A 10,244-nucleotide genomic window follows, 5' to 3' on the forward strand; every position below is an offset into this window, starting at 1 on the left:
CAGCGAAGAATGAGGTCGGTGAAGCCTCAGAGAGGAGTTAAATAGAGTGTAAAACAATTCATGCAAGAGAGAATAAAAAAAGAAAAAAAAAAAAGACGCAAATATATATATATATATATAAAAGGATATACATTCCGTACAAAAATTTGTACAGAAAGCAATAGAATTAATGAATGCTAGAACAAATCTTGAAATAATATTGTAATAGTGTAAAAAGAGCTCATGGAATAGAATAAAAACAAAAAACGATATATATAGATATATATATATGTATATGTGTATATATTACTTAAAGATTCCAGTACGTAGTTAGTTATCGACGCCGTGCATTGTGTCCGTGAAAGTTTTAGGTAGTGGAAAAAAGCTCCCGAACAAACCCATTACCCAAGAAAACTCTAGAATGACCAAGCCTAACGACGTCAGTTGCAAAAATATTTTGAGTTGTCTATCTTCTTTCTTCTCTCTCCAGTCACCTTCTTTTCTCTCCCTCACTCTTTTTATTATGTGCTTGAGGGAGTATTAAGTTAGCCCTATCAAAGTTTGACACGTGTCCCAATCTAGTATAATATTTTAAAAAATCTATTGGTTCAACCCGTTACAAACGGTCGGTCTTTTGGCTAATCTGATCTTTTTACCCACAGTTCTCCATGCAGAAGAATTATCAAACTCTTCCACCGCCCCCCTCCTCCACCACCAGTGGTGGCGCAACTGTCTCCCCACCCTCCGCCCCAAAACCACCATACGATCCAAACTTGGCGGCTCTGTCGGCTATCTCGGCACCTACATCCATCCCCATAGTCCTGGCCCTAACCCTCGCTCCAACCTCGATCTCATCACCACCCTCATCTTCGCCGCTCTCTAGAACATCTCTACCAGCCTTCTCTTTGCCATCCCCATTCCCTTCCAACCAATGAAATTCATCGCCGCCGTCTTTCTGTCCGAAACCCCCGTCTCCCTTCTTTGATTTGGAGGGCCCATCTGCTAACGGGCCAACGAACCAGGTTGAAAATAGTTAGTCCAACCCAAGAAGCTCACAGAAGGTCTTGTTTAAGCCTTCATAACAAACCCATGGTTTATATATCATAACTGTGATAATAAACTATAAAATAGAGTTAAAATTCAAACTAAATAATTGATAAAAATATAAATAATAATTAGCACAATTATATCAAAAAACCACAACCCAAAATCTATAAATTAACACTTCAAACGCATTAAATAATCAGATCAAAGATCAAGTCAATCCAAACTTTGAATAAATATAATTAGCCCCATGATCTTACCGATCATTTTTCTTATTTCAATCGATTGTATTCAGCCCAACAAAGACTTACACAATTTTTAAAGATATAGAAATGTACAATAATTTTATCTTTTGCCATTTGATAGAAAAATCTAAAACTTGTCCATTTATAATATTTTTAATTTTTAATTTTTATCAGGTATAATTGTTTCATTGTGATTTATAGATCTCAAGCAATATTTTGGGAAATATTTCTTTTTTTTCTGCTGGGAATTATTACAGGTCCCAATTGATTCAACAATTGGATCATTGGAGTTACCGTGTTATTAGTCTAGAGTACAAAAAATTTACTCGTACAAAAATAAGATTAACTACAATTGACCCTCCTTCCCTTCTAAAATTGGCAGTCAACTCATGGACTAAGAAGTTCTAGAAAGTTCTGGAAACAGATGGCACTTCAACTTCCCTTTCAAAGCTCTCTTTTTCTTTTCTTTTGTTTTCTCAATCTTTTTGGTGAATTTAATGCATTTGAAGAGAATTAGGTACCAATTTTCACTAATATGCGCTTTAAAAGGAAAGCTCAAACATGATCACCCTCTATATTAGCCCTGTGCTACACATCCATCCACAACCTTCAACATGCATCAATGGTCCAATATATTGTTGTACTATTACATGTAAGTACAATTTCTACACAATTTTTATTTTTTAATATATGATATTATTAAATTTAATATGAAATATAAGGGACGAAAATTTTTTATTACCATCATTTATCCACACCACTTCCACAGATGTTATAACCATCTAGTAAATAATTGACAAAGAATAATAAGGCTATACTTGCCTTCCATTTATTGCCATTTTATATATATATATTTTTCGTTTGGTCTTGAAACATTTATTTTATTATAAGAATCAAATTTAGAATAAAAGAAATAAACTGGCCTCAATTGATAGTCCTAATCAAAGCTACTTGTACCATCTGCAGTATTTGTCTGCTTTTATCATCTATATGAGGCTGTGAGATTCCTATCCCTCTATACAAACTCATAACTGGTGCAAAATTTCATTCTTCAAGAAAATTATCAAACAAATTGCTCTTTTCTGCCCATGAAATTCTAACTTCCAAGCCTGCAAAATCAATATTGTCAAGCTTGCATTGGCTGTTTCAGACTTGGGGATTGGATCCAATTTTATTGACTTCTTGATGGATCAAATGAACTATGCATGCTGGAGGACTCGGTGGTGGCCTCAGACACTTCAAATTTTGCCAATACGTTCGATACCAAACTGTTTACGCTGTAAGATCCGGTAGGCTGAATCAAGCTAGCGTTCAAAAAAGGAGGTTGATTAGGCAGAGGAAGTTCACAATCCTTATTAGTTAGCATCTGAACTACTTTAGCCATAGATGGTCTAAGAGAAACTGAAGCTTGCGTGCATAGTAGTCCGATTTGAAGCACATTGGCTGCCTCTTTTGCTGGAAAATCATTTTCCAGGCCAGCATCAACTGAATCAGCCAATCTGTTTGTCTTGTAGAGCTTCCAAACCTGAGGCCAAAATGAAAAAAAATAAAATTCCACATTGTCAAACAACAGAATGCATAATCTAAAATGAATAGCTTAGTGTGTGAGGGGGGACTTTAATCTTACTGTTTGTAGAAGAGAACTTGAGTCATCTACAAAGGCATTGTTCTTCCTACCACATACAATCTCAAGAACCAACACGCCAAAACTATAGACATCAGCTTTCTCCGTAAGTTGTCCACGAACAAGATATTCAGGAGCCATATACCCTCTGCACCACCAAAAACCTTGCATTATAAACTGAAATGATAAGAGCCACCACAGATGAAGACACGCCCTCAAACAAATGCTTGCCTAGTGGGAAAATGAGAATCATTCCTGCATTTTTTTCCTACTCAATCGTAACACAATCACCACCACAGGTCCAAACTAAGACCACCTCTTCCCCTAATAAGTGTTTTTTTGTTTATAAGATGATACTGCGCATTTATTCATTCCATTGTGCATATAAGCTAGTTCTGACCAAAAGCCTTAGAATATGTCTTATTGTTGTCCTATCAATACTAAAACTGTATAAAACAGTTGAGGTGGTGATGTTTTTTCTTTTCTTTTCGAAACAAGATCATAGACGATAAAATGGACAGAAGACTGAATAGAAATCTCTCTTACAATGTCCCTGCAATTCCAGTGCTAAGATGTGACTTGTCAGCAGCAAAACAACGAGCAAGTCCAAAGTCAGCAATCTTTGGAGCCAGATTCTCATCGAGAAGAACATTGCTGCTTTTAATGTCCCTATGGATAATTCTTATTCGGGCACCTCCATGAAGGTATGAAAGCCCTTCTGCTATTCCTACAATGATATCATACCTCTGGCTCCAATTGAGAATTTGAATCTTGTTCTTATCTGCATAAGAGAAAATGATCTAGTACTATTATCGAATTACTGTTTCGTCGTTTAGTTTTAGCAGTGTTGAAATAAAGAAATCAAAAAAATTGTTGTGAATTTAGAATTGCAGTTACCGAAAAGGAATTGATCAAGGCTCTTGTTGGGGACATATTCATAAACCAGGAGACTCTCAGGGCCTTCAATGCTGCAACCTAAAAGCTTCACAAGGTTCTTGTGTTCAATTCCACTGATCAAATTTACCTCATTGAAGAACTCATCAACCCACTGCCTTGTACTGAAAAACAATCTCTTAACAGCGACGTTTTCTCCATTAGGAAGTGTCCCTTTGAATACAGAACCAGCTCCTCCCTGGCCTAGCTTTCTTGATGGATCAAAATAATCCGTTGCCTTCTCAAGTGTTTCATATTTGAAATTCAAGCCGGACTTGTTATACGAAAGTGAAACCTGGCCTAGATTACTGCGTTCTATGTGTTTGCAAGTGAAACATTACGGAATTAGAACACTAACACATAAAAATTATTTAGGTAACTAAATTGATACACTTCAAATTATGTTCTAATGTTAGTGAAACTGAATGGTACCTTGTTTCATCTTCGACATTCTTGCATAGCCTGCATAAGCAGCAAAGAATAAAAGCATTAAGAAGGCCGTCCCTGCCAATGTAACAGCTAAGACAATCCTCTTTACAGAGACACCTGAAAAATATATGACAGCAGAAATAAGAAATATGCTGTGGATATGTTGACTTCAGATCAAGTACTTCCAATAGAAAATATATTCACTACAAAAAAAAAAAAAAACAAGGGAATAATAATCTAACAAATTGTATATAGTAATGAAACCTAAGCATCTTGCAAAAACTGTAAAGTAATAAGAACACTTTCAGTCTTTAGCATTTGAAAAAAGACAGTAGATAAAGAGACAATTAACAAATAGAAAAAAAGAAGATAGCTCATTGTAATCAAACAATTAATAGGTTTGACAAACACAAAAAGACTCAACATATGCATATACATCTACTATAGAAATTTAAGTTATTTCACAAAAAAGAATAATCTGACAAATTGCATATAGTAATGACACCTAAACATCTTGCAAAAACTGTAAAGTATTGCTCATTGTAATCAAACAAGTAATAGATTTAACAAACATAACAAGACTCAAAAATACATACAAATATGCATATACACCTATATAACTCAAATCAGCAGAGAGGGGATAACTAATCAGACTCCCATAAATCCTGAAAATCTACATATGTATACACACACATGCATTCACATATAAATACAAGAAAGAGAGGGATGAACCACAGAATTACAAAGTATAACACACGCAGGCGCGCGCACGCGCACAAAAAAAACCTCAATCATAGCATAAACTGTAAAGTATTGCTCATTGTAATCAAACAATTAATAGATTTAACAGACACAAGAAGACTCAAAATACATATAAATATGTGTATACATATATATAACTCAAATCAGCAGAGAGAGGATAACTAATAAGACTCCCATGAATCCTGAAAATCTATACATATGTATAAACACACACACATGCATTCACAGATAAATACAAGAAAGAGAGGGATGAACCTCAGAATTACAAGGGGGAAAAAACATAAAACACGCACACACACAACAACAAAAATATATATAAATAAATCATAGCATAAACATATGCAAAACAAGAAATCAGTGACCCTAAGATTAACCCCAGCTCACTCAACATATTCTTGTATGATCAAAACTTCAAAAGAAGACTCACCAGAATGTTTATTTACTTCCTCAGCTCCATTGCTATAGAACTTGTCAGTGGAATACCTCAAAAAACAGCCAGCATTTAACCCCCTCCCTTCCCTACCCGGCACACAGTTTGTCACCTCCTTAGCAGCCTTGGCCAAACAATCTCTGCACCCATCACTGCTCACACTCTTCCAACACTGCGCCAAACCATACACTCCCTTCGCCTCCATGACCGCGAACCCTCTATTCGACACAGCAGTTTGAGTCAAATTATCAATCAGCAGCCCAACATTCCTCCCAAAATCCGTACTGCCTATTGCTGAACTGCTACAATTCACTGAATCGGTAGAAGGGTCGATGCTTTCATTGTAGAAGCTATGATTGTCGTATCTGAGGAAGCACCCATCAAGATATATGCGACCAGAGGTGGCTGGGAGGCAGCTGGGGAGTCTGGTTCGACTCTCGGCGTAGCAGAGGAGGCAGTCAGTGTGAGAAAGGTCTTGGTGGCATTGGAACAGGACATATACAGGTGCTGTTGAGTTGACATGGTTGTGACCCCATTGATGAGTTGTCACAAGTTGTGAGAGAGTTTCCATTGCCTGGGTAAAGGTTGGGATGATGGTTTTCACATTGGGTGACCTAGAACGGCCACAGAAGAGGCCGGCCTCGGAGATTCGAGGATCGGAAACTGTGAGAGAGAGAAGATTGATGAAGACGAAGAAGAAGAAGATGGTTGAGGTTGAAAAAAGCACGTAATTCAATTTGGGTGTCATTGAAACTTTTTTTCTTATCTCTGTGTTTTCATTCTGTTTCTATTGGGGTTTTATATGTCAGATGCAAAGAAGAAGAGAAGAAAAGAGGAGAGAGGTTGGAATGAATGAATAGTATGTTCAGAGGCATATGATGAAATGAATTAGACTCAGCTGTTGACTTGCTGTCGCTCTTGGATTTTTGGGTACTCTAGAAATTTTGAGGACGTACTATGTGCAGTTTGAATTTGATTCTGAGTGAAGTACAGATGACTAATTCAGGGGCGAGTTGGGTTATTGGATTTCGTATTGTTTTTGGAAACTCCATCTGTGATTTCCTATGTTTACCTCATAAATGCTGAGAAACCTCTCTCTCTTCCAACTATTGGAGAAGATTCAAATACAATAAAAAAAAAGGAGTATGAGAAGCACTAGCCAAATTAATTTTATATGAAAAATCCATTTTCTTTCAAGGTTGGTGGACCTTAAAATATTTTTTTTAATTTTTTTTTTTTTTAGTAAAATATTTTTTATATTCACTTTATCGGTATTTGGCAAAGATTTATATCAAAATTTAAATAGAGTTAAAATAACTTGTCAAAAATTTATAGATAAATTATTTTTATTAAATTTTAATATTTAAAAAAATATTTTACGTCCAAACAAACGAGGTATGAGTGTTTATAATTATCAAAAACAATCACTCTCTTATTAATCAGATATTAATATAATAAAAAAGCAATAATTCTTATAGATCTATTGATGTTCTGTAAACCTCCCTCATCCTCGTGATAAATCATATTCTTTTTTGAAAAAAAAAAATAGAAATAAAAAGCAGCCACCGATAAGGAAATCTCGTATGAGTTCAAATACCCAAGGTTAGAGTCTTCTTATTTTCTTGGGCATGGATTGCGGGATTGGCCCCATAAATGAGTCATGAGAGTAGTTTATTGTCACATGAAAATGCATTTTTCATAATTAAGAATATTGTAATATTATGTTTTTTTTTTTTTTTTTTTTTTATCAATGGGCCATTAATAACCTCTCATTTTTTGAAGAAAAAGTGAGCCATTTGAATTCTGTGGTGAACAAGGTATAAAATGTGTGTACTGTGATCAAGTACTAGTCTAATCAAAATAAAATAATTTGTAAACTTATAATATTATAAGTTTAAAAAATCCAATTTTAAAAGCATTTCATTAATTGGGAAAAAAAAAATCCAATTTAGAAAACATTTCATTTATCTAAAATTGTTTCTATTCACTTTTGTGAAAATTATTCTTTTGATAACAAAGTCAAACAAGAATCTCACTATTTCCTAATGACAAAATCTTTGATACATGAATGTGATAATGTCAGGAAAAAGAGAAGACCCCCCACTTGGTGCGCAACATCCATAGAAGCTTCTTTCTCTTTGCTAGTATGCGCCTCCAAAGGTAACTCTTACACGTCTGTGATTCTTAAGCGTGTAAAGTGCGTAACATAAAATAAAAATAATTCCTAAATCAAATCACACTATTCTTACTATAGAGTCTGATCAAGACACGTGGCGTTCACTATGGCACATCACCGTTGATCTTTGGGACCAGATAGTCTTTCCAATACTTTGATAGAGGAGAGGCTATTGTACCTAACAAGTTCATCTCAGTCTATTCTTCACGTTGGGGCTGGTAAAACTTCTTAGTCAAGGCCCAAGAAAAATTGGCCCACACTCTTTCTTTTTCTTTTTCTCTTTATTTTCTTTCCTTTTTTTTTATTATATAATTTTGACTCTTAATTTCCTAACTAGTAACCTAAGGTCAATGTGGAAAAAGAAAAGTACCACCCCTATTCTCACCGTATAAAGACCGGTTTAACTTCTTTCATATTTTGGGATTTGTGTGACTTGCAAAGTTCAAATAGTAATCATTTCAAAAGCCTTGAACATTATTTATTCAATTCATATATTATTAGAAAATTAAAGTACCAAAATGGTTTTGATTAATATAAATGATTAATGAGTTCGGAAAGGTAAATAAGATCATTATTTCACTTTAACATTTACCAAAAATTCTATTTTCACATGTCTTGAAATTGTCACCATATTGTAGTTGTATATATTATATATGTGAAGTTCGGAAAGGTAAATAAGATCATTATTTCACTTTATCATTTTCCGAAAATTCTATTGTCACATGTCTTGAAATTGTCACCATATTGTAGTTGTATATATTATATATGTGAATTTTCACATATATAATATAATATATAAGTATATATAAAAAGTTTGAATGCGCATGAGCTAATCAATTTGTAAAAAGTAAAAACAATAAATAAAAAAATTACGTCAATACCCACTTCTTCCCTCTCAAAACCTTCAATCACAACAATTTTAAATATATTATGTGATTAAATTAAATATATATATATATATATATATATATATTCACATATTGATGAAGCTAAATTGCAAAGTTAATGCACTAGCTCAGCCTTAAAAGAGCATATGTATATAATGTATGAAAGAATATGTATTAAAAAGCCAACAAGTGTACGAATGAGGAATAGTGATGTGATGCAAAATAATGTTTAAGAAAATAAAAAGAGCAAACAAATATTAGTTGAGAGCGTTTTTATTTATTATATGAGTTAGAATCCAAATACTCACGAGAGCATTTGTCAACTTCATCGTATGAAGGGGGATGAAGGGATTTATACATATTTTGTTAGAAGTCAAGACTTTTGCAATGAATATAATTTTTGAAATATATATATATATATATAGTGATTCAACTGAATTAGTGAAATACACCAACATCATTTTTATTTTTTCTAGCCATTTTTTTTGAATTTTGAGTATGTACATTCAAAGGTCAACCAGAAAGTGGAGGGCCCAATTGATAAAGAAATTACTGAGCCACCGAAATTATTCTTTTCAAAGTGTAACATCAAACCACGTGATGCCCACTATACGACATTTTAGAGGCTTCCGGAGTCGATGGAATCATTTTTTGTCGATTATCTGTAACCCCACGCCATTAATAGAGAATAACATATCACCTAATTAGTGGCATGTCTGGTTAAAGCTTTTTGACCTACTGCTTGGATCTGACAAAAAGCAGATGAAGTTTTTAAAACATCACTGTTCTTCAAAGTCAATTAAGGCTTAGCCCTCCTTTGTTTTCACCGGAATGTATTGATGTTCCAGTTAGTGGTGGTTATCTTGCTTTAGGTATGTTCTAGTTTGAACTTGTATCGCAGTCTTGGGCTGCTTTCTCTTATGGGCCAAGTCCAACTCTTGTAAAATTCTTTACTTAATGAAAATTGCTATAATTTTTGAAAAAAAAAAAAAAAAAAAAAAAAAAAACAAAAAGCACCTAAGGAAATTTGCTTCTCAAAATTTTTTTTGGTACAAGTTCTTAAAGTTGACCAAGTTTCAAAAACACTTCAACAAAGTCGACAGTAGATAGATTATTGATTAATATTCATAAAATTGCACCATTTTTCGATTTAAATCAAGCAACTTTTGCATTAAGAATATTAAACTCAAATATATTAAATTCGATATGAATAGGATATGAACCCAACTTAGTATTTTTTTTTTAAAATAAAAAATGAACAAAGAACCGGTGTACTTCATTTTTTATTTTTAAAAAATAAAACAGGAGATTACAACGGGTGATATAAACATGTGAGATTATGTAAATATTGGAGATTATGTAAAATTATACATGAAAGATTCTTAGGAGGTCTTCCTCCATTAGCAGGTTTTTTTCGAAAAATTGAATTTATTCTCACCTACTAATTTCTCACATTGAGCACTCCACAAACTCTTCTAAGTGGTATGTTGTATGTTGCTATTAATCCATTCTTTGATCAGCCATATATTTATAGCATCTGTTGCCCCATGCGCGATTCGCCTCCAACCCTCTAGTGTCTTCCTTTTATTAATGTGCAAGTTGTAATAATGATAAAAGTCAAACTTTTGCTTATATTCCTTTTAATCACGTTTCCACATCTTGCACTATTTTGTTTTGTTACCTTCCAGCCTTTTCTAAAAAACATTTTACTCTTCCTTGAACCACCATAAATCAC

The 10,244-nt window shown here is 33.8% G+C and overlaps 1 protein-coding gene across 2 annotated transcripts; it reads right to left on the minus strand.

The window, feature by feature from the left end:
• Nucleotides 1–2,067: 2,067 nt before the first annotated feature.
• LOC132315750 (cysteine-rich receptor-like protein kinase 42) lies at nucleotides 2,068–6,674 on the minus strand. 2 transcript variants are annotated; one of them, XM_059814144.1, is made up of 6 exons: nucleotides 5,444–6,674; nucleotides 4,258–4,287; nucleotides 3,790–4,140; nucleotides 3,439–3,673; nucleotides 2,896–3,040; nucleotides 2,068–2,793 (listed from the first exon to the last, which is right to left on the minus strand). In XM_059814144.1, exons 1-6 carry the CDS (start codon nucleotides 6,192–6,194, stop codon nucleotides 2,440–2,442), a joined length of 1,866 nt encoding a protein of 621 aa, XP_059670127.1. In that variant the 5' UTR covers nucleotides 6,195–6,674; the 3' UTR covers nucleotides 2,068–2,439. The 2 variants fall into 2 exon arrangements, with proteins under 2 accessions (XP_059670127.1, XP_059670126.1); XM_059814143.1 differs by having other exon boundaries at nucleotides 4,258–4,371; nucleotides 5,444–6,672.
• Between the last annotated feature and the right edge of the window lie 3,570 nt (nucleotides 6,675–10,244).

Source organism: Cornus florida, unplaced genomic scaffold (genome assembly GCF_030987335.1).
Source record: "Cornus florida cultivar Cherokee Brave unplaced genomic scaffold, ASM3098733v1 CherokeeBrave_3.0.0_Hap2_Chr07, whole genome shotgun sequence".
Lineage (NCBI taxonomy): Eukaryota > Viridiplantae > Streptophyta > Magnoliopsida > Cornales > Cornaceae > Cornus > Cornus florida.

What these genes read in the sequence shown, in the direction of transcription:
- LOC132315750 (XM_059814143.1), bottom strand. Translation starts at nt 6,194, where the DNA reads ATGACACCCAAATTGAATTACGTGCTTTTTTCAACCTCAACCATCTTC. An exon ending in GGAAGTAAATAAACATTCTG is followed by an intron (nt 4,372 to 5,443) that starts GTGAGTCTTCTT and finishes TATATTTTTCAG; the next exon opens with GTGTCTCTGTAAAGAGGATT. An exon ending in CAAGTTCTCTTCTACAAACA is followed by an intron (nt 2,794 to 2,895) that starts GTAAGATTAAAG and finishes TTTTGGCCTCAG; the next exon opens with GTTTGGAAGCTCTACAAGAC.